The following is a 25,577-nucleotide window of genomic DNA, read 5'->3' as shown; positions in this document are numbered from 1 at the left end:
TTGTTCATGCCCTACAGAACCTATTTGGTTCATTTGTTCATGCCCTACAAGACGTCTCAGAAGTTACGAAGCAACAGAAGTGATTTTCCTTAAAAGAGAAGAAGAATCTTCTAGGTACGGCCTTTCGGAAGCAGTGGTCACAGGGTAGCCTGGGTTGGAGGGTCCGAGTGGGACACAGCGGGGGATAAACAGGGAGGCGGAAGGGACAGCCCAGTCCTGTCCCGTAAGAGTGTGTGCATGCGTGGGGGGTTGCGTACACAGCCCCGGTCAAGGCTGTTGGAGGGACACTCAGAGCTTCTGGACAACCGGCACTTAATGGCGAATCACTGTGGCACCAGGAGGCACGCCTGAAGGCAGGGCAGAGGGGTGGCCAGCGTCCCTGGTATGTCAGCGTATACCACCCTCTCCGCCCGCTCCTACTGTTCAGGTTCATACCTGGTCCCCACGTCAGCATGACATGTCCTCCAGGTGAGACATCCAAGGCTGCCACCACTAGGCCACATTCTTGTACATTTATGAGACTTTTCCTACCAAGATCCCCACCTCGCCCCAAGTCCAAAGAATGTTTCTCACCGTTTAAATCTCAAATTTGTTAAAAAAAAAAGGGGGGGGGCTTTTTAAGGGACCCTGGAGGTTTACCCAAACAGCTCAGTCCTGCAAGCCAGGGCTGCTCTTAGTATCTCCTACAGGGACAGCTAAAGTGTCATTGCTAGGGACACAGTGTATCATCTAGAGAACTCATGCCAACTCACCCATGGAAGTGAGGGTCAAGGCCAGTGCTTGAGAGGGGCGAGAGCCTCGGAGATGGGAGCCCTGGGCTATGGAAGCCTTCCAGAGCCCGAAGCTAGAGGAGGAGTGGAAAGTCTGAGAAGCACCATCTGCCAACCGCCCACTTCTGAGCGGGAGGGGGCTCAGCCTGGGGTGGCTCAGCCCCCATGTCCCCAACACGGCGGGCAGAGCCGCATGCCGGTCCCTGGCCCGGCTCAGAAGGAAAGTATGCAAGTGTGGGTCAGAAAGGCAAACTGAGTCAGGAGAGGCCCCCCCCGCCCCGGCGGGTGCCCTCAGCAGCACCCCGCGGCGCTCCGCTTCACGTGGCACGGCTTGCAGAAGAGGCGGTTGTTCAGCGGGTAGCAGCCTTGGTCCGTGGGCTCCACGGACAGGAGGATCCTGCAGTCCTGCGGGAAACAAGGCACAAGCGGATGGACCCCAGGCCCCAGCAAGCGGCTCGGAGGCTGCACGGGGCGGACCCCCACCCCCTCGCGCTTGCTGATGAAATTAACTGACAGATGTACTCCCGGAGGGTCAGGATCGAGGCTCCTCATTTCCATCCTCCCGACACACCTGGGCCCGGACTTGGGCAGGGAAGACGAGGCCCATGGGGGCTTCCATCCACAGGGAAGTGTGAGCGATGAGGGCGGAGTCAGCCAGGGGGAGAACTGAGGACACTGAGTGATCTCGGAAAGAGCTAGAAGGGCCTTAGCAATCGCCCAGCAGCAGCCCTTTTAGAACGCTGGCTCTGAGAGGCAGTGACCCCATTTCCTGCTAGATCCTGCCTAGGTCACACTCTGGTATACCCACGAGCCCACGATAACCGTCTGCTGCGTGAATTACTGAATCAAGTCCCGTCCCATCACTTCACAGCCGGGGAAACTGAGGTCTAGGGAACGACGGGCTCGCCCCAGGCCGGGCAGCTGGTTCTGGACTGGGACAGGACAGGTCTCTAGCCTGAGCCCTGTCTGCACAGCTTCGACACTGGCACAAACCTCCAATTTTTCAAATCACCAAAGGATTTTGGACCAAGGAGGTTGGGGATTCGGGGCCTGAAATTTGCCCACTTAACCATTTTGCCCGCACCTCACTGGGGGCCTCCCCTGGACACACGCTGGAGTGCGATAATGGGAACGATTAAATGTCCGGAGACCTCAGGGCACCTGGGTGCCTCAGTGGGTTAAAGCCTCTGCCTTCGGCTCAGGTCATGGTCCCAGGGTTCTGGGATCGAGCCCCACATCGGGTTCTCTGCTTGGCAGGGAGCCTGCTTCCTCCTCTCTCTCTCTCTGCCTGCCTCTCTGCCTACTTGTGACCTCTGTCAAAAAAAAAAAAAAATCTAAAAAAAATGTCCGGAGACCTGGATCAGGGCTCAGCTGGCAACCTCTGGAAGCTGCATGGCTCAGGCCAGAGCCGTTGGTCCCCACAGAGACAACTTTGGGGTCCCAGCTGCCATCCTAACACAGCACAGCCAGAGGAGAAGGGCGCCCTCGTGTGTCTGTTCCCTGCAACTGCACCTCAAGTCATACAAGGTCACGGGATCCGTACTCTTGTAAAGGCTACTTGCTCGGCATTCTGGAGTATCAAGTGCCAAACCTCAGGTCCCAAAAGGGCACATGTGACCTCTCCTAAATTAGAATCAAGGGAGAAAACCCCTCATCTATGATGGAGTCACAGTCTGTGAGGGAGCTGTGGGGTGGCCCAGAGCTGGCTAGAACTGGGTCTGATGGACCAGAGTTGGAGTCACTTTTCTCAGGCCCAGTGTTTTTCCCCCATTGCTCCTCATCTGAGGTGGCACCTTGAAGCCCATTTCTCTGTCTGGGGAAACAGCACTCCGGATCAGTTCCGGGCCACAGTGGTTCAAGCCTTCCCCTCTAAAATGTAACTGCTAGAGCCGGAGCCCGGATTTAGAGCAGCAGCCTGGGTGATGCTTACAGCTGCCTTCGCCAAGCTGACCACGGGCACGCAGGGAGGGTTTGTTTGCTCACCAGCCAGGCTCAGGGAAAAGCTAATCACTATGGGGCTTAATGAGGGCTAGGGTGGTGAAAACAGCACTTAAATGACATCATTGTTCTTGCAAGATGTATTATCAGCTGGACCTTGAACCACAACCAATGCACAACGTAATATGGAGCAATGTATCAACTTCTCCACCAAGCCTCCTTGTCACTTGACCGCAAACAGCCTCTTGGCTCCATGCATCTGTTTAAATACGGCAAAGTAAGGTAAATGTTTGGAGTTACTCACTGGCTGGCTAAGAGATGTCCTCTGGGACACCCCACTTAGGTGGCACCATAAAAGTTGCTACCTTGGGGCACCTGGGTGGCTCAGTCATTAAGTGTCTGCCTTTGGCTCAGATCATGATGCCAGGGTCCTGGGATCGAGCCCCGCATCGGGCTCCTGCTCAATGGGAAGCCTGCTTCTCCCTCTCCCACTCCCCCTGCTTGTGTTCTCTCTCTTGCTGTATCTCTATCAAATAAATAAAAATCTTAAAAAAAAAAAAAAAAAAAAAAGGTTGCTACCTTTGTCACCATCACCAGAGAAGACACATCAGCAACATGGGGGTGACAGAGGAAGAGGCAGGGAAGGACTCGGAGTCTCCCTAGAAGGACTGACTACATAATTGCAGAGCCCAGGACAAAGGGCAAAGTAGCGCCCCTTGTTTGAAGAAGAAGAATTTCAAGACAGTGATAGCAGAGCTTTGAAGCAAGCAGGGGAATCTGAGCTGGGCGGGGGATGGGTGGGTGCCCTGTGCTGGGCAGCTTTCAGCTTTCCTATCTTCGCTTCCCTCCACTCTGCAGCATCCCTTTCTTCTTTCCGAGGCTTGTAGCAACTCCTCCTCCGTCTCCTGGGGACCTGCTTTCCTGGACTCAGGGATTGTCCATCATAGCCCGCCGGCCAGTGATTGGCTCAGATTGGCTCATGTGACCCAAGCTGGGCCAATCAGAGGACTTCTTGAGACTGGACCAGTTTCCTTGATGGGGTTTCTAGGTTGGAAGGACGACCACGCCTGTATCCCTCTCCTCATAGAGGATGCTAGCCCCCAGGAAGAGAAAATGAAGCGCACACACAAAATGGGCAGAACTGAGAGATGGAGAGATGCCCTGATGATCTCATCAATGAGATTCCCTTTCTTGAGGAAAGCAGGATGAGCTTGGGTTTTTTTTTTTTCTTTAAAGATTTTATTTATTTGACAGAGAGTGAGAGATCACAAGTAGGCAGAGAGGCAGGCAGAGAGAGGAGGAAGCAGACTCCCTGCTGAGCAGAGAGCCCGACTCGGGGCTCGATCTCAGGACCCTGAGATCATGACCTGAGCCAAAGGCAGAGGCTTTAACCCACTGAGCCACCCAGGGGCCCTGAGCTTGGTTTTTATCATTAACTCAGAGCTCTGATTAATAGACTGCTTCTAATGATCTCCATTCTTATCTGTCTCTGCTACTGGGCGGTGAGCACTTGGCAGCTGAGCCCCCACCCTGACTCGTCCCCGTGTCCCGGCGCCCAGCGCTGCACTGGCATCCCGTGGGCTCTCGGCAGGGCTGGGTTGGGGGCGGCAGGGGGCCACCAGCAGCGTGATCCTGACTCCTGACCACCCCACTCACCTCACACCTGTAGCAGTTTTCATGGAAGTTCCTCCCCATGCACTCGATTTTGAAGGCATCCTTCCCGTCCCGAGGGATGATGGGGTTCTCACAGATGCTGCACACAGGGGCAAATTTCCTAGAGGGAGGGGAACCCATGCTTGAGGCGCTCTGGCCAGGACCGCAGAAATTAGCTGTGGGAGCGGGGGCGGCGCTAGTTTGCCTCCCCGAGCTATTTTGGACGCATTGCCATGTGACTGCACCTGCAGCCACAGCCACAAAGCCTCTTTCTTCCTGGCAGGAGCGGATGGAGAGACTGGTGTAATTAGACCCGGCTTCCCAGGGTATAATTAGCTCGAGGCAAGGAAGTGACTGGGGAACTTTTGAATTTTAGAAAGGCAAGAAATCTCATGTGTGTTCAGTGGGGCTGACCCCCCCTTTCATTTATCTGGTATTGTGGGTCAACGCTTCTTCTTTTTCCCTGTCTTTTGAACAGACACAGCTGTCTCTCCCCTTGGGCAGTGTACAACCCCAGTGTAGGGACTTAGCCTGACAGGTGTCCTAGCTTGGGGCTACGGTTTCATAAGGCTCTAGCTCCAAGGGGAGCCTCTGCAGCCTCAGGGCTTGAATCGGAACTTCCATACCTACCAGAGGTTTGTCCGCTGCCTGCCTCAGTTTCCACAGTTGGTAAAAGAGAATGCTTAATAGTACTTGCCTGACAGGCCGGGCTTGGGGGTTAAAGGGCCTAACTCACGTGAAGTGCCCGGCACAGTGCAGGTATGTGGGGTCTCAGCTAGAAGCAGGTGTGTGGTCAAATATGGGGTGTGTGGACCAGGCAGACAGGTTTCTGCGAGCCCAGAAATTGCAGGAATGCTCTGCTCCAGCCCCTAGAGCTGGGGCCAGGCTTCTCTGTTCTGGCCGAGTCCTGCCCAGCATGCAGACCCCCGCTCATACCTATAGAAGTCGTCCAGGCAGTACACTTCCTCCTGGTTGTCCAGGGCAAAGCTCTCGTCCCCGATGCACCGGGCACAGGTGACGCACGTGAAACAGGCAGGATGGAAGGCCCGGCCCAGGGCTCTGATGATGTGCTCCCGGACCACCTCGCCACACTTGCCACACTTCTCCAGGGTGTCCTGGCACAGAGGGACACTGCCTCAGAGCCATCCCATGGCTGTGCCTACTCCAAGCAGCAAGGGGTTTCTAGCTGGCAACCCACAGGGGCCTAGAAGCACAGGGCTATAGAGAAGGACTCCCGCTCATGCAACCGACCTGTAGCCACTGCCCCAAAACCTCTACCATTGGTTAAAGTGAATCGAGCGTAGCATTCTGTCCTGGGCCTACAGTGAGGAATCCTGCCAAGGAGCTATTACTGCATTTTTTGTTACTAGGACCTGCTTATGGCCAGTGTCCACTAGGGCCCATAGGGGAAATTTCTCTTAAACCTCACAGTCAGGAAACGGAATTCCAGGAAGAACTGGTGTGCTTTTGATCTTATAGACAATAAATTTCAAAACTCTTTCCCTTTTCCATTTGGCCACTGGGAAGCTCAGAGTCAAATTCTGTGCCCCGCTTTAAGGAATGACTATAGGGTTCTTTTAGCCATATATTTTGGGGTACTAAGTTTCCCTCTGGCCTCATCCCCCTTTCTACTTTGGTTTTCCTCTCTTCTGATTTATCTAGTTCTGAAATTTCATTATGGTAAGAACATTTAACATGAGATCTATACTCTTAGCAAATTTTTAAGTGTACAACACCATTTACTATAGGTATTTGTGCATTCTTACAAGCTCCTCAGATCCCTTCTGGAATGAGGAGGATGAGGGGGGTGAGAAAGGGGAATGGGAAGGAGGGAGAAGGAAGGGAGGGAGCGGGGAGAGAGAGAGAGAGATATTACTGACGCAGAGCAAAGACGTTCCAGCCTGTCCACCTTCTCTTCTAGACTGGTCCCCTCCCTTCCTGGCTGGGCTCCTGTTCATTTTACTTGATTTCATCCCGACAGATAGGTGTGTTGGTCTCTGCTCCCACTTGGTGGGAACCCCCTCTCTCCTTGTCCTGGGGGCAGCCCTTCTCTCCCTAGAACACTGCCTAGAATCTTCCACCTGCTGTTTCCAGCTGTCGGCACACCCTCGCCCGTTTACCCTCAGTGCCTCACCCGTGCCTGGCTGTAAGCAGAGGGAAGAGGATAAGGCTATCTCCCCCTATCATTTGATGGGGTCAGAGGGATGGGGTGCGGATGGCCTGGCTCCTTGCTGCTCCCACGGTGCCTCCTGACTTTGGTGATGTCTTGAGACGGTCACCAGATTGTCTGGAGTTTACTAGCTAGTCCTCCAAATATTCTAACACTTGGAATCAGTCGTTTTCAAACTGCAGTGTGTGTATCAGAATCACCCGAGAGACTTGTTAAAAACACAGACGCCCAGGTGCTACCGACTCATGAGAACAAGGGGAGGTCCGCACACAGCCAGGGGACACGTCTGAGCGGGCTGCGCACCACATGCCATCAGAAGGTTGGCAATTCTAACATCATGGCATCCAAATCAGCTCTCCCAGATGGCCTCTGGTACTCAGAGGTGATGCAGGTTCCTCTGTGCATTCGAAACTGTGGTTTCAGGCGAGAGAGGCAAGAGCATGGGCTCCAGAAACCGGGCAGCACTGGAGGAGAAGCCCAGGCCCCCGACCTTCCACCACCTTCCAGAGTGTGACGTGTGTGACAGGCTGCGTCCATGCCCCCAGGACACGCAGGTCCTAATCCCTGGAACCCGTGACTACCTTTAATGGCCAAAGGACCTGCAGATATGATTGAGTTCAGCGTCTTGACATGGGGAGAGGATCCTGGGTGGGCTCGAAGTGCTATCCCCAGTGTCCCCGTAAGAGGGAGGCAGCGGGAGAACTGACAGGAGGAAGTAGGACACCAAAGCAAGACGCCACTGTGCTGACTTTGAAGGTGGACGAAGGAACCAAGGGACACAAGGGACGCAGCTACAGAAGCTGGAAAAGGTAAGGAAACATTCTCCCCTAGAGCCTCCGGAGGGGGTGCAGACCTGCCCACGGACTTCCAATCTCCGGAACCGTAGGAGGATAAATGGGTGCTGCGTGAAGTCATCAAGTTTGTGGGGATTTACCACAGCAGCCACAGAAAAATAATACACCTTGGCTGAGCTCCTTCCCCTCACTGAGCCTCAATGTCCTCATCTGTGAAATGGGTCCCCGCGCCTGCCTCCCAGGATTACTGTGGGGAAGGAAATAACGGGATACCTTCCAAGGGCCCAAGACGGTGCCTGGTGCCCGGAGGCCACCCGTGGTGGGCGGGGGGGGGCGCGGGTTACCTGGTAGCAGGGTTCGCAGAGGGGCCGCCCGTCCTTCTGGTAGAAGCTCTGCCCGGCCAGCTGGCGGCGGCAGGTGCGGCACGTGAAGCACCGGGCGTGGTATTGCCTCTTCATGGCTTCCACAGCCAGCTCTCGGGGGGACACGGCCTTGTGGCAGAAGGCACAGACATCTGGGGTGGAGGAGACACCGGTTGTCAGTCACCCGGCCTAGGAGAACTGCCCCCAGGCACTGCCCAGGATAAGCCTAAAGTGCTAGGTCTCAGCCTTGAGCCCCAGGGTGGGGGGTGGGGGTGGATTGGGAGTGTGGCCTCCTTTTAGGAGCAATGAAAAGGAATGTGAAAAGCCCCTGAAAGCCTAAATCGGGGATGGGCGCCCGCCTGGCTCAGTCATTGGAGTGTGCGACTCTTGATCTCGGGGTTGTCGGTTTGAGCCCCCTGTTGGCTGTAGAAATTACTTAAAAATAAAATCTTAAAAAAAAAAAAAGCCTAAATTAAAGGACACAGAATCGGGACACATGGGTTACCATCTGTAAAAATTTAAAGGAGGTTCCATGGTGACACCTTTATGCCCAGATAATTCCAAATGTATCAAAGATCTAAGTGTGACAATTGAAACCATAAGACTAGAAGAAGCCAGAGAATTATATCGTAACTGTGGAGTAGAGAAGGCTTTTGGTGCCTGGTAAGCACTTAGCAGGTGCTAAGTAGATGGCTAAGACACGGGCCTGGGGAGGCTGCAGGGGGTCATGCCCTCAGACACTGCTGGGGGTAGTGGTGCAGATCGGGAGGACCAAACGCATGTACCCGTTGGCCTTGGTATTTCCTCTTCTAGAAATTTCTCTCACAAACTCGCACGCAGGCAAAATGACCCACGTGAAAGACAGTTCATCTCAGCCTTACCTGTTAGAGCAAGAAACCACCTAAATGCCCGTCCACAGGCAGCTGGCTACACGCATACAGCAGGGCCCCAGGAGGAATACTATACAGCTGTGATAAAGGAGCCCCGTTATGTTCGGGTGTGGTGTGAGCTCTAAGGTGTTTGAAGGAAAGAAAGCAAAGTGCAGAAGAACAGCTGAGAGTTCGCTACAATTTGTGGGAAAATGGGCTGGGGGGGGGGGCCCAGACTCCGCCTGCATATGCATAAGATGTCTCTGGAAGGATACAGGAGATGTTTACAGAGGCTGCCCATCTGGCAGGAAAGCGGGAGACACACAGATGACTCAACGGGGAGACTTTGCACTGTATGTCTTTCTGTTCTTTTTATTTTGTCTATGTGAGAACACCATGTGTTCAAAAAATTAAACAGTGAGGGGCACCTGGGTGGCTCAGTGGGTTAAGCCTCTGCCTTCCACTCAGGTCATGATCTCAGGGTGCTGGGATCGAGCCCCGCATCAGGCTCTCTGCTCAGTGGGGAGCCTGCTTTTCTCTCTCTCTCTGCCTGCCTCTCTGCCTACCTGTGATCCCTCTCTCTCTGACAAATAAAATCTTAAAAAAAATTTAAACAGTGAAAAAATCCAAGGCATTTTGCTATCATAGCACAATTCGCTGACCGATATTTAAATGGGCTTCAGTAGGTGCCTCCTTAGCACAGTAGGCAGCGCGTCAGTCTCATAAATGGGCTTCAGTTCGGGGTGCCTGGGGGGCGCAGTCAGTGGAGCATCCGACTCCTGACTTAGGCTCAGATCATGATCTCGGGGTCGTGAGACTGAGCCCTGCATCCGGCTCGGCACTCGGGGGAATGAGTCTGCTTGAGATTCTTGCCCTCTGCCCCTCCCTTCCCCCCCTCAAATAAATAAAATATAAAAATATTTTTTTAAATAGCATAAAAATGGATTTTAGTTATAAAGGAAAAAGATTAAGGTAATAAACATAAAACTGATGTACAGGAATGAGGCGCATGGCTGAACCATGAGTGGGACAGACGCTGGGGGGGCCCCCCGCCCTCCTAGTTCCCACTCGGAAGCTCCTGCGTGTCCAGTGAGGGCCGCTGGGGACCACCTGGAAGTCTTCCAGCCCTGAGCCCGTACCTGTGGACGCCTCCCTCTCATGGAAGCCGACTGTTTCTTCTGGGGGAGGCGGCAGCTCGTCCTCCACAGGCCTGGCGAGACCGGGCCGAGGCTGGGGCGGAGGCGTCTCCATCAGGGACTATGGGGTGACAGGGGGAGGGCCGGGGAGCTGTCACCCAGTGGGGACCCCACACAGCCCTCTCAGCTCTGCTCGTCCTCTGATGGCACCAAGCACAATTAGCCCCGCTCTACAGAGGAGGAAACTGAGGCACAGAGAGGCAAGCGACCGAATGTCGCTCCGCTGGAAGGCTGACGGTAGTGGCTGGGGCCCAAGCTACTTCCGTCCAATTCTGAAGAATCTTCTGGAATCGTTCTTCCCTAGCCTGGAATCCTGCCCGTTACTACGATGGCCTCTATGAAGGGCAGGGGATTAAAATTATCTTCTCAGAGCTGAAAGGGGGTAACTGAGGGGGAAAGGGTATGGCACCCATCCTCCAGGGACCTTGAAAAGCAGGATCAGCTTTTACCAGCTTGAAAGTTTCGAAGAGGGACAACGCAGACTCTCCGTCCCCCTCCCCCTCCCTGGGGACCTTGGGACTCCACAGGGGTGGGGGGACCCATACCTGGGGTGGGGGCGGGGGCGGGGGCAGATGCAGCTGCTCTAAGTCTGAAATGAGTGATGTTCCCATCGAGGCAGGGAGCTGCTCATCAGGGGAGGGCGGTGGAGGAGGGAGGAGGTCCAGGTCGGGGAGTGCGTCCTCACCATCCAAGGGAGGAGGAGGGAGAGAACACCCTGCAACCAAAAGGAGAGAGAGGGTTGGTCTGAGTCTCTGCAGGTGGACAGAAAAGGTGTGCACTTACCCAGAAGGCCATACAGCATGGGGACCAAGAGCTCAGGTCCAGGGCCCCCCAGACCTGGGTTCCATCTCTGCCTCTGCTGCTGATTTGCTGTGTGTCCTCAGGCAAGACACTTAACCTCTCTGGGTCTGTTTACTCAGTGGAAACATGGGTATCAATCTTTCCGGGCTGTTGTGAGAACAGGAAGGACTTGGCACGGGAGATGGCACGTGGTGTGGGCTCAGAAAACAGAAGCTGTCAGAACCTTCCATAACAGCCCTCCCTACCTGGACACTTGAGGGCCCCAAATCCTTGCTAGAAGGTCCCTGTTGAAGTACAAGCAAACTCAGCCCCTAAGGCTGCGGCTCTCAAAGTGTGGTTGCTGGCTCAGCAGCCACGGTGCCTGGAACTATGTCTAGGAACGCACCGTCTGGATCTGCCCTGGATCTGGAGAATCGGAACCTGCGGGGGGGCGCGGGGTGGGGGTGTGCAGCCACTGACAGCAGGAGAAACCCTCCCAGTGACGATAGGCCACTCAGGTGTGGGAGCCACCATCTAGGTTAAATAACTGATTCAGGTAACGCCTATCGAGTGTTGAAAGCATTGGATGAAATGCGGACGGAGAACTTTCCAGAAGAGGGGTCAGACTGTCACCACCTGAATCCATGGATCAACCCCAGGCAGATACCAGGGGTCTTCAGGCTCGTGTTAGGTTGTAGACAGGTAAGGGTACACCCATGGAATGTTTTGACCAGAACAAACCCCAAACATAAGCAAGAACCAAACCCAATCTCATCAGGTTTCCAGAGTTAACTCCACTTATGATAAATTTGGGAGAGGGGGTGAGTTGAATGGGGCACCAAGGGAGCAAAGGGAAAAACCAGGGACATTCTACAGAAACTGACCCTACTTTCTGCAAAAAGTCAATGACACGTGAGAGAAAAAGAAAGGGGAAACTTCCCTGGAATTAAGAGACTTTAGGGACGCCTGGGTGACTCAGTCAGTTAAGCATCTGCCTTTGGCTCAGGTCATGATCCCAGAGCCCTGGGATTGGGCGCCATATCAGGCTCCCTGCTTAGAGGAGAGTCTGCTTCTCCCTCTGCTTACCCTCCCTCTGCAAACAGGTCCCCCTGTTTGTGCTTTTTCTCTCTCCGATGTAATAAATAAATAAAATCTTTTTAAAAAGTAATAAATAATAAAAATTTTAAAAACAGCCACCAAGGGTGCCTAGGTGGCTCAGTTGGTTAAGTGACTGACTCTTGATTTTGGCTCGGGTCATGATTTCAGGGTCCTGGGATCAAGCCCCGCATGGGGCTCCCTGCTCAGTAGGGAGTCTGCTTCTCCTTTTTTCTCTCTCCCTCTGCCACCTTATGCTTGTGCACATGCACTCTCTCTCAAATAAATAAATAAAATCTTTTAAAAAAGTAATAAATAATAAAAATTTTTTTAAAAAGAACCACCCGGGGCGCCTGGGTGGCTCAGTCATTAAGCGTCTCTTGATTTGGGCTCAGGTCATGTTCTCAGAGTCCTGGGATGGAGCCCCAAGTTAGGCTCAGCACGAAGCCTGCTTAAGATTCTCTCTCTCTGCCCCTTCCCCTCCGCCACTCACATGCATGCTCTCCCTCTCTCGAAAAAAAAAAAACTAAATTAAAAAAAGAACCACCCGGGGTGCCTGGGTGGCTCAGTGGGTTAAAGCCTCTGCCTTTGGCTCAGGTCATGATCCCAGGGTTCTGGGATCGAGCCCCACGTCCGGCTCTCTGCTCAGCAGGGAGCCTGCTTCCTCCTCTCTCTCTCTGCCTGCCTCTCTGCCTACTTGTGACCTCTGTCTGTCAAATAAATAAATAAAATCTTTAAAAAAAAAAGAACCACTCAACAGCAAACACACGTACATACATAAGAAAAACACCTCCGCATGACATTATTTTCATGGTTAGTGCAAGAGAGCTTAACTTTTTTTTTTTTTTTAAGGATTTTTATTTTTAAGGATTTTATTTGAGAGAGAGAGCACCCGTGCCCAAGCAGTGGGGAGCAGCAGGCAGGGGAAGAGGGAGAAGCAGACTCCCCGCTGTGCAGAGAGGGGATGTGGGGCTCCATCCCAGGACCCCGTGATCCTGACTTGAGCCACCTGAGACTCAGGCCTCTCTGGGCACCCCAGAAGAGCTTAATTCTTTGTGGGAAAGCTGCAGTCTACAGAGGTTCACAGAAGGGGAGGGGCCTGGATCCGGGGCTCCAGGGAGGACCGAGGGAGGAGGACGGCTGAGGATAGCCCAGCTCTGGCCACAGCCCCAGGCTCTGCTCTGTCCAGGACCAGCTCCCTATATGCTGCTACTCCCACCCCTGTTCCACCAAGGCACTGCCCAGCTCCCCCGGAGGAGGTGACTGGGGGACAGGAGGGAAGCCGGCCTTGAAAAGCCTGATGGCTGCCAGAGCTGTTAATAGTGCCCCGGGGAGGGGCACCTGGATGGCTCAGTCACTAAGCATCTGCCTTGGGCTCACGTCAATGATCCCAAGGTCCTGGGATCCAGCTCCTGGCTCGGCGGGGAGCCTGCTTCTCCCTCTCTCACTCCTCCTGCTTGTGTCCCCTCTCTTGCTGTGTCTCTCTCTGCCAAATAAATAAAATCTTTAAAAAAAAACACATAGTGCCCTGGGGAGAAAGGACAGGGAGTCTGGTCTGAATCAGCCTTCGGCTCCCCTCCTATCTCTGGGGCCAGGTAGGCCAGGCCTCACAAGGTAGGACTGCCTTAGATACCCCTGGAAAGCAGACAGCAAGTGCCCAGGCCCTGCACCCCCAAACCCAATGGGGCTCTGGTCCCATTCGCTGCTGATTCACTGGGGCACTTCTCTGGGCTTAGAGGTTTCTCATCCATTCAACAAAGATAATGAGCCTCTCCCCTTTCTCCCAGGGACTGAGGGCCGGTAGGGATGGGAGGATTATTCTAGACCCATGACTAAGCCACAGAATCCTCTGGTGCCGAAGGTGGGCCCCACCCCCAGAGCACCTGACTCAGCGGGTTTGGGGGAAGCGCCTGGGAATTGACATTTTTTAAAAGTTCCCAGGTGAAAGACGCCGCTGCTGGTTTAAAGACCACCCTTGGAAAACTTTTCTTCTGCTCCCCAAGCTTCACTTGCTTAAGGCCTTTAGGCTAGAACAGCTCCCTGACCGGGGTCCCCCAACCGGAGCATCAGCATTATCTGGAAATGTGTAAGAAAATGCAAATTCTCTGGGGGGGCCCCCACCGCACTGCTGAATCAGAAACACCCAGGGTGGGGCCTGGCCTGCAGGCTGTGTTTGAACAAGCCCCCTCCCGAGGCCGGTGTGAGACGCTTGCTCCAGAGGAGCTGAAAGTGAGTCAGGAACTGGATCTCGGAAAGGCAGCCGGAGCCCCCAGGCCTCTCCTGGGACCTGTCTTGGGTCCGGGCCTGGACAGGAACTCAAGCCGGGCAGCAGCAGCTGGAGGCCCGCAGGCAGGGTGCAGAGGGGCCCCAGCTGAACCAGGATCCCCTGGCCAGGAGCAGGAGGAGGAAGCGCAGATTTCCAAAGAGAAGCCAAGAGAAAAACTGACTTCTGGATGCGAGTTGGTGAGGCTTTGTGCATGTGGGCTTTTAGAAGGGAGTGGGGATGGAGGGAGGGAAAGGTGGGGACCTCTCTCAGGATGAAAGGGCCAAAAAAAAAAAAAAACCACAAAAAAAACACCCATGTGTGGATTCCCAAGACAAGCACTGGCTGGGGTGTCAGATGACAGCCGCAGCTGGCGTGGCCCCAGGGCCCGCTTTGTGCTGTGGTCAGACCAGACTCCTGACCAAGATGCTCGCCTAGAACTTGTCTCACTCAGGCGAGACTGAACCCCGAGATTCCCTGAGCTCTGCCTGTGTGCCCCACTGGCAAACAAAATGGTGGACCAGCTGACCAGCTACGGCGAGGTGCCCCCCCTCCCAGGGAAGGTCCACTTTTGTTACCACACTCCCAAGACCTTCTGGTATTCCAGCAACCCATGAATACGTCGTGGAAATGTTGGCAATGGGGTGTCTACACTATATATTCTGGACTCCCTCTCCTACCCAAAAGGGACGTCATTTTTTCCCACTGGATCACACATCCTGCTGTGTGAATTCTGGTCATTGGGGTCTTGGATCTATATGGAAGCTCCTGGACGAGGCCGTGTTCTTGGGATGAGTGGTTAGGAAGGAGAGATCAGTTTATAAGGTGGTATCATATGAAGAGGCATGTTACATGAGTGTCTATGTCTCCTGCCCTTTTCTGGCCCCTGGAACTGGCAGTTCCTATTGGTCTTTAGGGTGTTTCTGTGGTGACGGATGCACGGGGCTACCCTAACTTTGCTCGGGGACAGCAGAACCCCTGACTCAGCACCCGGGGGAACTCCAGGGGCTCATTTTAGTCATCTCCGTGCCTCCTTATTCCACCTGGTGTCCTGTAAGGAGAGCCATCCCCCTGCCCCAGGCCCCTGGGTTGTCCTCCTTCCTTGTTTCTACCCAACCAACAGCTAAGACTCCATGGAGTGAGTCTCCAAGGCTCTCTGGTGTCATGGCAGCAGAGCTGAGCACAAGGCAAAGGAACAGCCTTGTATGAAGTATATCCGTTCTGTGACAGATGCGTCACATACATGACCAAATTTCCACCTTCCAGAGGAGGAAACCAAGCAAACCAACTGCTTGCCTAAGACCACATAGCAAGTGAATGGCAGAGTTCAAGAGAGAATAAAACCACCTTTGAAGTCCTTCAATATGCCGGATTCGTTCCTGCCTCAGGGCCTTTGCACTTGCTGTTCCCATTGGCCAGCTCTATCCTGTCATTCAGGTCTTAGCTGAGCTGAAATGTCACCTGCTGGGAGAAGCCATCCTAATTGCCCCAGGAAGAGTGGTACTTCCTGGGGCGCCTGGGTGGCTCAGTCAGCTAAGCGTCTGCCTCCAGCTCAGGTCATGATCCCAGGATCCTGGGATCGAGTCCTGCTCAGTTGGGAGTTTGCTTCTTCCTCTACACCCTCTGCTCATGCTTTCTCTCTCTTGCAATTTCTCTCTCAAATAAATAAAATCTTCAAAAAAAAAAAAAATTGGTACCTCCCACCTCTTCTCTGTGTTTTGCTTGTGTAGAGCCCTTGTGTCTCCCCAACATTATGTATTGTGTTCATGTTTCCCCGCAAGGATTTAAGTTTTATGTAGGCTGAAAGACTTGTCTTTCTTCTCATGTCCCAAGTGTCTGGCCCAGAAGAGTAACAGTGGGTAACACATTATTTAACACTTTCTACATGACAGGCACAGACCCAAACATATGTATTAATTCCCCTAATCCTTTGAGGAAGGTACTATCGTGATGCCTGTTTTATAGATTAGGAAACAGAGGAACAGAGAGGGTATGTGGCTTGCCAACCTCACACAGCCAAGTGGAAGAGCCAGGGTTCAAACCCGCGCGGGTGGGCTTGAGTCTGCCTGGCACACAGTAGGTGCTCAAGGAATGAATGGATGCCTGAAAGAGCCCAGAGCCAGTCCCCTCCTCCCCGCCTCCGTGCGGCCTCTGACACAGCCTCCTGCCTGGTCCCCTCACCTTCTTACCTCCGTTGGAGAGCTGAGGGGATACTGCTGGCCTGGTGGCTGCCCCCCTGGCAGGGGGGGTCCAGGGGCTGGGCCTCCCTGCTGAGCCAGCCCCGGGTGCCTTCCCAGGAGCAGGGGCTTCCCAGGGACGGCCAGGCCGGGCCTCACAAGCTGCCCGCTTCACTTCCTCGGCCACGGCCATGTTTCGCCGCGGGGGGGCCAGTGTGATAAAGACAGACGAGGCGACCCTCTTCTCCGGCTTTGAGGCCATTGTCTCGGTTCCTGGTGGGGCTGGGGACAGAGTGTGGCTCAGGCTGGGGCAGGGCTTCATGCCCAGGGCTGTGTTCCACCTAGACAGACAGACAGACATCTCTGGGCCCGGAGTCTCCCTTCTCCTAATAGACAGGAGCGTCCACTCCCCTGGGCCTCGCCCGGGCCCCAGCGGAGACAAAGAAGGGACTGGGGATGTCCTGTGGGGGAGGGCAGGTGTCCACCAGGTGACTCGGGGCCACAGGGAGGGGACCCAGCAGTCCTGACTGTCCCTCCCCCCAACCTGACCACGGAGGGGGAAGCAAAGGGCAGCCCTGCCCTGCTCACCTCACAAATGATTAATTTTCCTCATCCGAGAAGTGTGAGGAGGGAGCAGCTCCTCCAGTCCCCCCGCCCCCCTGTCACCGGGCCACACCCCAGTTACCTCCCTCACCTGAGATCCAATTCTCCCCTGGGGGTCAAAGTCCCTGCGGGTCCAGGCCAGCTCTGCTGTGAGAAGGAAACAGCGCAACCTGTCAGAGCATCAGGGCTGGGTTCCAGGAGGCGGAGAGGACAGAAGTTCAATCCGAGCTATGGTGGGTCAAAACCTACTGTGCACCCACCGTCCTAAGCACTTGCTACCCACTCACTTCCAAGTCCTGGGGGCCGCTGGGAGTGAGGTGCTAGGACTGTCCCAGCAGACGCGGAAACCAAGGCTCAGAGAGGTGAAGTCCCTTGTTCAGGGTCACTCAGCAGCAGAGCCGGGATTTGAATCCAGGCCCACGTTCTTTCTTTTCTTTTCTTTTTTTTTTTTAAGATTTTATATATTTATTTGACAGGGATCAGAAGTAGGCAGGGAGGCAGGCAGAGAGAGAGAGGAGGAAGCAGGCTCCCTGCTGAGCAGAGCCCAATGTGGGGCTTGATCCCAGGACCCCGAGACCATGACCCGAGCCCCAGGCAGAGGCTTAACTCACTGAGCCACCCAGGTGCCCCTAAAAGTTTCTTTAAAAAAGATTTTACTTTGAAGGAATCTCTATGCCCAACACGAGGCTTGAACCCACAGCCCTGAGATAAAGAGTCGCACACTCTTCCAATTAAGCCAACCTGGTGCCCTTCGATTTCTTTTTTGACCACCCTGGACCTCTGCCCCTTTCCCAGCTTTTTCTCTTACCAGCCTTGGAGAGTTTCCACCCCTTGTTTTTCCTCCCCTGCCCCCACAGGGCGAATGTCCGTTTTTTCTTAGAGGCCCAGCTTTTCCACGAAGCCTCCCGTGATTCCTGACCCCCTCCCGGGAGCAGCGTCTGCTTCCTCAGGGTGATGACAGCCCATCACGGGACATGTCGGCACCCTGTCACCACGTCTGCCCCTACCTCCCCAAGTGACTGCATGTGACTTCAGCTGTGCCTGTAATCTTTGTGACCCCAGTCCAACGTGGGCATCAGAGCACGGATCTGGAAGCCGGGCAGCATTCCTGATGTCAAGGAGCCCATTTTCCATCCCCCAGGTGGTGACCCCAAACAGCTGCTTCCAAGGCCAAGGCTGAGGTGGGGCCCCTTGGGTCTCAGGCGAAGGCAAGTCAACCACATTCAGTCAAAGGTTCTACCTCTGCTCCCAGGGCTGATGCCCAGTTTGAGCTGGGTCTCCAAGCTGGGTCTCCCCTCTTTCTAACCCACTCTCCAGCTGAGCCACTTGGATGTGGCTCCAAAGGCGTGTGGAGAGAATAAATAGGAATCCAGCGAGTGATAATCAAGAAGTGGGGTCGGGTGCAGGCACCTGGGTAGCTCGGTCATTAGGCGTCTGCCTTCCGCTTGCATTGTGATCCCTGGGTCCCGGATTCGAGTCCCGCATCGGGCTCTCTGTTCGGCGGGGAGCCTGCTTCCCCCTCTCTGCCTGCCTCTCTGCCTACTTGTGATCTCTGTCAAATTAATAAATAAAATCTTTAAAAAAAAAAAAAAAGAAAGAAAGTAAGAAAGAAATCAATGTCCGAAGAAAGCTTTAAAAGTTCTTTTTCAAGTCCTTTCCTTTTGTTTCTTGTTCGGTAAGGGATGTTTGGGAGTATATACGTTTGCTTGTTTCAGCCGCCCTGGTCGTACGTCATCCAAAACTGTATGGTTTGACACTTTGGCTTTACACTTTGTTACCAGATTGAGAGTCTGTTTTGGTCAGCAGCTTTGAGAGACTCACATCCAAGAAAGGACAGCAAGGCCACCGGCTGACCAAGGGCCGGTTCTGTGCCAGGCACGGCGGCTCGCGCTTTCTGAGCCTCTAAACACACCTCATTTGCAACACAGCCCCTGACGTCCCCACTTTACAGGTGGTTCCATGGGACACCTCGAGAGGTTAAGGGACTTTTCCAGGTCATCTTAGCAGCCTTGGCAGACTCAGAATTCTAAATGAGCATCATTTGACCCGAGTCCCGGAGGAGGGGAGTGTCCTTGGACCTGAGATGACACACTTTTCCTTCCCTGGATGGTACGGGCGCCTCCAAATCCTTGGGGCTGTTCTCACCCCAGAAAAGCCCAATCCAGATAGATTTTCTTGTGGCCAGTGCATTCTGGGCTTATCCCCAGAGACTGCTGTGAATGCCCCCTCCACCTCCCACCGACCCTGCTCTGACCCCCACTCCACCCCAGCCCACCCCTCCGGGAAGTCAGATCTGTGGTTTTCTCGGAAAACATCCAAGGCAAATGTCCTAGCTCTGACGCCAGATGTTCACAGCTGGCCAGCTTCACACCCCCCTCATCCCTCCTTGCGGTTCCTTCAGGGAATTCAGGCCCCAGGGGAAGCCCCACCGACCCTGGCCCCTGGGGATTTTCAAAGCCTGTCAGTCAGGCCCAGGGCTGCTAGGAGAGAGAGCCTCAGCCTCCTTCAGGTCCCACTGCTCCCAGGTCACCCCAGAGAGGGGTATGTGGGAGAAAGCTCCCTGAGGGGCTACTGGCCAGCCGCACCCAGGAGACCCTCTGCCCCCATCCTTCCGCCGAGGGGGAATCTGAGATCCAGTTGGGTAAGCAGAGAAAGTGGGAACAAAGGGAAAGAAAGTCATTTCCTGTCAAGAGGAAGGAAGGAGGCTGAGATCCAGCCAGCCAGCCAGCCAGCCCAGCTTTAGCCTGCAGCCCAGGGCAGGGGACAGGCTGGCTGAGCTGGCGGTCGTCCCGGTAGTGGCCCCCCCTTCCCTTCCTTCCTACTCCTTCTAACCCCCTCCAAAAACTTCTGGAACCACCTGTAAGCTTCGTTCTCTAATACTTGGACAAAGCAATCTACGCTTGGTTCAGAATGACACTTTGCTGGAGGTGGGAGGGAGACCATGCCAACACCCAGCAGAGGGCCCTGCAGCCTTGGGTAGGGGTTCCCTTACCCTCTCCCCCACCTCAAGGAAGCCAAGGAAACACAGGGAGCTGCAGTCACACCCAGCCCCACCTCTTCCCTGCTAGGTGACCCACAGCAGGTTACTGGCCCTCTCTGGGCCTCAGTTTTTTCCTAAAGTGAGAATAAAAAAGTCTGTCCTGGAAGGTGGCTGGCTCAGAGAATCCAAGGAGAGAGAGCGCTCCAGATCTTGGTCCTAGGTAGGTCCAAAGAGAAGGCCAGTTGGTTACCCATCCCCTGACGGGGAGGAGCCCCCAGGGGCCAAGCTGGCCTGGGGGCGGGCGGGGGGGGGGGGTGGTTCCTGAGAGGACTCGACTTGGCTTCCGTCATTAAGAGCAGGAATCTGGGAGCTGCCCGGGCTCTTCCCAGGGTCCCCAGAGCAGGGCTGGGGAGGATCCCCGCCAAGATGCCCCACGGCACACGCCTTCCCAGCCCCCGACCGGGATTTGAGGCCCAGAGAGGGGCGGCCCTGGGGCCCCTCCTTGCCCTCGCCTGACCCGGGCTGGGTGAAGGGGCCCAAAGCTCCCTGGAGCTCCGGAAACCCGGCGCCCTCCCGCAAGCAGCCCAGCCGGGCGGCTGGCCGGGTCACTGTGGGGCGCCGCCGGGGACTTTAATTCGATCCATGTGCGGGACGCTGTCCTCTTTGTGCGGGAGCTTCCGCCCTGCCCACCTCTTCCCCCGGCGTCCCGCTCCGGGGCAGGGACACCAGCCCTTCCCCCGCTCCGGGGACAGAGACCGGGGCCGGGACCCAAGGCGGCACCCCCGCCCTCCCGCGGACCCCCTGCAGGAGCGCCGGAATTGGGGTCCCGGCGGGGGGGCGGGGAGGGGCTCCGGCCCGGGGCCGCCCGCGCTGTCACCTGTGTGTGGCCGGGGCTAGGACGGAAGGACGGCCGCCCCGCTCGCCCGGCGCCCCCCGCCCCGCGCCCCGCTTACCTGCGTAGCCCGCGCCCGCAGCGGCTCCGGTCGGACGCCCGAGCGAGCTGAGCCCCGAGCGGCGCGGCGCCTCCCGCCCCCTCCGCCCTCCCCGCCCCCTCGGCTCCCTCCGCCCCGCCGCCCCGGCCGCCTTACCATAAAAGGTGAAGCTTAGTGGGAGGGGGCCCGGGATTCCGGCCGGCGGAAGCGGCCCGTACCTGCCCCCCCCCACCTGCCAGGCCGCTCCCCGCGCCGCCCCCCGGCGCCCGCCCTTTGTTCCCTGGACCACTTCTCTCTTCCTCTGGGCCCGGGCCTGGGGTGGGAGGCCTCCCCGGCTGCCCACCCCCGGGGGCCTTTGTGCGCCCTGCGCCGTCCTTCCCCTCCTCCTTCCCTACGTCTCCTGGGTTGGTGGCCCCACCTGCGCCGTCGGGTGTTGGGGGGTTGGGCGGGGGAGGGTACTTACACCTGAGTCTGGCCTGAGATCTCCCAGGGTCCTAGGTGTCAGGTGGACCCGGGTTCCACGGGCCATTCACTAACAATTCCCTGACCCCAGGGCAGGCACTCCGCCTCCTGGAGTCTCAGGTTCTTATCTGTAAAATGGGGGTAAAGGCTGCTTACCGCTGGGGCTCAGCCGAGATAAAAGACGGCATTGACAGAGAGAAGAGCACTGGTCGTCAGTGGGCTTTTTTAGGGGGTGACTCTGCCTGGAGGTCTCAGATGCCCAGCGGAGCAGGTCATCTCAGCTTGCTGTCCTGACCTGCTATCACTGCTTGGGTGGACCCTTAAGCCCTCCGCAGTGGGGTCCCAGTCCCCACCCCGGGGAGGGGGTTGAGGGGGGAGGGGCACAGGCTCCCAGGCAGCCTGGTAGACAGGACCCAGCAGGCAGTCCGGGTCACCTGCTTTGTCAACCCTGGTTCCAGTCTCTGACTCCCTCCCACCTCCTGCACTCCCTGACCCAAGCCAGAGGAGAAGGGGGAGGAGGAAGCAGAGCCTGGGCCCTGGGACAGGAGATGGAGCCGGGATGGGCCGCCTGGGTCCCTGGAGGCCTGGGGAACATTGCTGGGAAAAGGAATCTGGGTCTGATTCAGAGGCAAACAGATTGTTCTTTTGATTAAAGCCTTTGCTGAGGCCAGAGGAGTGTGGGACCCAGCGCCATCTGGGGGCAGGCCAGGCAGGGTCGAGCTCTCCCCCGGGGCCAAAGCTGCAGTCACCCTGGCCAGGATGGCTCTGGGGCTGCTGCTCATGGAGGTTGTGAGGCGGGCACCTGGGTACCCCATCTCCTTCCCCCACCCCTCCTCCTCCTCCTCATCCCAGCCTTTCTCAATCCCTTGCCCACTTTCGAGCCTTTCGGGACTCCATAAGAACGACAACAGTAGCCCCAGGTAGAGGCATCCCAGGTGGCAGGCGCCTGACGTATAGATCTCTCCACAGAACCTCCGGGACAGCCCTGTGTGGCAGGAATGGTCATTCCTGCTTCTCAGTTGAGGAAACTGAGGCCCAGAGAGGCACAAGGCCACACCCGAGGGCCAAGCCAGCCAGGGTCAGAGGAACCCTCCACCTACCCGCCGCCCCCCCACCGCAATGTGGAAGCTGAGGCCTGTAGAGCCCTGTGGGGCCCAGGAGACTCAGACCCCAGGCTGCCGGAGCCTTAATCAGGCTCCCTCCCCAGCCTGCACCACTGCTTGGAGCACACTGCCCCAGGACTTCCCCAGGAGGAAGGAGGGGGCTGCTGACTGCCAGGGATGGGAAGGACCTTAAGGAGGAAGGTGCGATCCAGGGGGTTGCAAATGCTCTAAGCTCTAGAGTCCCCTTTTCAAGTGTTTCGTGACCCAGAAGCTTATTTAAAACAGATCAAAATGGGGCTGCCCTCCCTCGTTGTCATGATATCCCCGGAGCCATGATATCACCTCACTGTCCCGTAGATGGAACAGTGAGGCACCAAAAGTTGATCTGAGGCTCATCCAAAGTCACACTGACTCCCTCTAGGGCCCAGGCCTCTAGGCATCTGCTGGGAGCTAAGACTGGCTGGGAAGGGGGAAGATGGAAGGGCTATGTGGTGGGTCCAGCTGTCACCACTCACCTGCTGTCCAGCACCCCTGGCCACCTGTTCCACCTCTGTCGCTGTGCCTGGGTGGAACAGTGTTCTGGTGAAGGCGGTCCCACACCCCACACCCACCCAGAGGGCGGAGGGGTGTCCGTGTCACCTTGGCAGGTGCCAAGCTTCCTGTAAGGGAAACCCAGGAAGTGTGCTGGATGGGAACACATACCCTTTGTCTTCGGGCTCAGAGAGCCCATGCTCCCTCCTCCTGTCCTGCCTGCCTTAGACCAGCTCTCTTCCAAGCAGCTGAGCAAAGCGGCTCAATCTTTTATTAGGGCTGTGGCGGCCGAGACCCAGGGTGGCAGGGAAGGGGTCGGGGGAGAGGTTCGGGGGACAGAACCAGGGCAGTGTGGATGTTTGCTGCTGCCCAGTCTGAGGGGAACAAGCCCCTGCTGCCCAAAGAAGGCTTTGATCCAACAAACTTTGGTTGGGCACCTCTGTGCTAAAACAAGTCAAGGAGCCCAACAGAATCAGGTCAGGCACAATCCTTGTTCCCACGGAACTTACGGAAAGGTGGGGGACATCAACGTTAACACAAACTAATATAATAATGACCACGATATCACCGTGACCATAATATAATGGTGATGTGTGCTGTGAACGAATGAATCAGGGGCCGACACAGAATAAGAGGTGTGGGGAGAGTAGGACAGGTCACTTAAGCTGAGAGAGGAGGAGCAGCTGTGAGAGGAAGAGGGGAGGGCATTCCGGGGCCAGGGACCCAGTACATGGGCTTTAAGTTCAGATTTCAGGTTAACTCCCAGCATTCTGGTGCTGGCTCTGACCTTGGGCAAGCTCCTTCCCTCTTTGAGGCTCTGTTTCCTCACCTATAACATAAGGGAGGGGCACCTGGCTGGCTCAGTGCGGGGAGCATGCAGCTCTTGGTCTTGGGGTCATGGGTTCGAGTCCCACATTAGGTGCAGAGATTACTTAAAAGTAAATTCTTTCAAAAAAACAAAAACAAAAATAAAAACAGGGGGTTGGATTAGATACCCTCCCCTGGAGACATGAATGCTTCCTTTTGCGGAATTGTTAGGGATGGAGGGGCTGAAAGGACCCCCCAGGGTCCTTGCCCACCAATGGTACTGCTTGCTGTTTTCACATCCCCCTCGCCTCTGTTCACACAGTCCATACGCTTTGCAACTAGACCCGGGAACTGGGACAAGTTTCCCAGAACCACACAGCCCCCACTGGCCCTGAGACCTTGAGGAAGGGAAGCATCTGCCTGCTCAGTGGCCCTTCCCCTTGACCCCCTCCACGGGGGCCAGATCGGAGCCCCAACCTTTGGTGGGGGTGGGGCCCAGGTATACAGCCGCATGAAGTTGTACATCCGGGGTGGGGCTGCATGTCCACTTCTTAGCAAACAGCCTCAGAAGCTTCCCTGGGCCTCGCCGTCCTGCCCCTGCTCCTTCCTCCATCCTCTGCTCTGCCCTCTGGGAGTCAGATCAGCTCAACACTTATTCCCTGAGCACCTACTGAGTGTCGGGCCAGGCAGGAGGGGAAGCAGTTCTGAGAAGCGGGAGATCCCTGACACGGCGGCGGGGCCGGTGGCCAGTCAAGCACAGATAGGAGTCAAATCAGGATCTGTGAGTGAGTCTGGCTCTGCCACTGGTCAGTTGCTTACCTTGGGCAAATCAGTTTCCTCTTGGGGCACCTGGGCTTCACTGTGAGGATTTGATGGATGAATGTAGCTAAATACGCCTGGTGTTTGGCAGGTGTTCGAAGAGGAGTTCCTTTCCTCTCCCCAGCAGGTAGAGGACAGAGGTCTGGGGAGATCCCGCAAGATGAACGAAGGGCTGAAGGTAAGGCAGAGACTTGGTTCCACTGGAGAATCCAAGGGATGTCATGGCTCCTGTCAGCCAGCATCACTTCCCCGGATTCTGGTCATAGTATCTAATTTCTGTTTGAGGAACCCCACCCCCACTCTTTGTGCCTGGCTGGAACTATTTAAAAAAAGAGGCAGCATCTTTCCAGGCTGCCAGAATGCAAGCTTGGCACCATTTTTTATGAGCACTTGGACCAACACAGAGGGTAGGGGACAGCTGATCTCATCACTTAGGCTGCTGGATTCAGCCATGCCTGAAGTCTTCACTCTGGACCTCTGGAGCCCATGAGTTCTCTTTTTTCTTGCCTTGTCTTCGACAGGTTAAAATTGTGTTTCTGTTGCTTAAAGCAAAGTCATGGTGAAGACTGGTGAGGCCCCATGGGTCTGGATCATCTCCACCTCCTCCTTCTGGCAAACTGTGTCCCTATCACCACTTGGGAGGAGCCTGTCCTGATCCCTCCAGGCAGGCTTAGGAGTCATGTCCATCCCCTGGATGTAGCCCAAGGCTGCTGGGATGCACCACTATGCTTTCCCCCATGACACTAGGAGCAGGGCTGTGTCTCATTACTTTCTGGGTCTCCAGCACCCAGCATGATGCTTGGCGCATAGTGGGGACCTAGTAATTCCTATGAAACATACGAGTTGGAATTGGAGATCTTAAGTAGCTTCATAGGCAAATCACATAGAAGTAGTGATGGGTGGTGAGCTGTCAAGGGCTTGGGCTTTGGAATCAGACCTCCTTGAATTTGGATCTTGGCTCTCCCACTTATTAGCTCTGTGACCTTGAGCAAGTCATGTGATCTCTCCATACCTAGGGTTTTCTCCTGAGGAGACAGAGAAAACAGTCAACTCCTCCCAGGTTGCTCCGAAGGCTGGGGGCAGTTAATGCAAGAAAAATCCATAGAACGGGGTTGTTATTCCTCAGTAGAGACTAGAGACGAGTTGACATATTCACAGCTCCTTGCAAGTGAAATGCAAATGTGCTCCTCTAGTGGACAGGATGGGGGGTTCATCATTCCCTTCCTCCCCTGAGATGGGTTCCTGCTTCGGCTGAGTGAATCAGCACTTCCTT

The 25,577-nt window shown here is 55.6% G+C and overlaps 1 protein-coding gene across 5 annotated transcripts; it reads right to left on the bottom strand.

Moving 5' to 3' along the window:
- Positions 1–971: 971 nt before the first annotated feature.
- FBLIM1 (filamin binding LIM protein 1) lies at positions 972–21,172 on the bottom strand. Of its 5 annotated transcripts, none has more exons than XM_032863501.1 (9): positions 21,046–21,172; positions 16,762–16,817; positions 16,080–16,349; positions 10,298–10,467; positions 9,696–9,813; positions 7,670–7,839; positions 5,298–5,476; positions 4,365–4,482; positions 972–1,175 (listed from the first exon to the last, which is right to left on the bottom strand). In XM_032863501.1, the coding sequence occupies exons 3-9, from the start codon at positions 16,327–16,329 to the stop codon at positions 1,062–1,064; spliced, it is 1,119 nt and encodes a 372-aa protein (XP_032719392.1). In that variant the 5' UTR covers positions 16,330–16,349; positions 16,762–16,817; positions 21,046–21,172; the 3' UTR covers positions 972–1,061. The 5 variants fall into 5 exon arrangements, with proteins under 5 accessions (XP_032719392.1, XP_032719393.1, XP_032719391.1 ...); XM_032863502.1 differs by having other exon boundaries at positions 16,762–16,814; XM_032863500.1 differs by lacking the exon at positions 21,046–21,172 and adding an exon at positions 20,604–20,690.
- Between the last annotated feature and the right edge of the window lie 4,405 nt (positions 21,173–25,577).

The sequence above is a fragment of the Lontra canadensis genome, unplaced genomic scaffold, assembly GCF_010015895.1.
Source record: "Lontra canadensis isolate GAN:19392208 unplaced genomic scaffold, GSC_riverotter_1.0 scaffold25, whole genome shotgun sequence".
NCBI lineage: Eukaryota > Metazoa > Chordata > Mammalia > Carnivora > Mustelidae > Lontra > Lontra canadensis.
The sequence above is the reverse complement of the archived record's forward strand: the minus strand, read 5'-3'. Positions and strand labels throughout refer to the sequence as shown.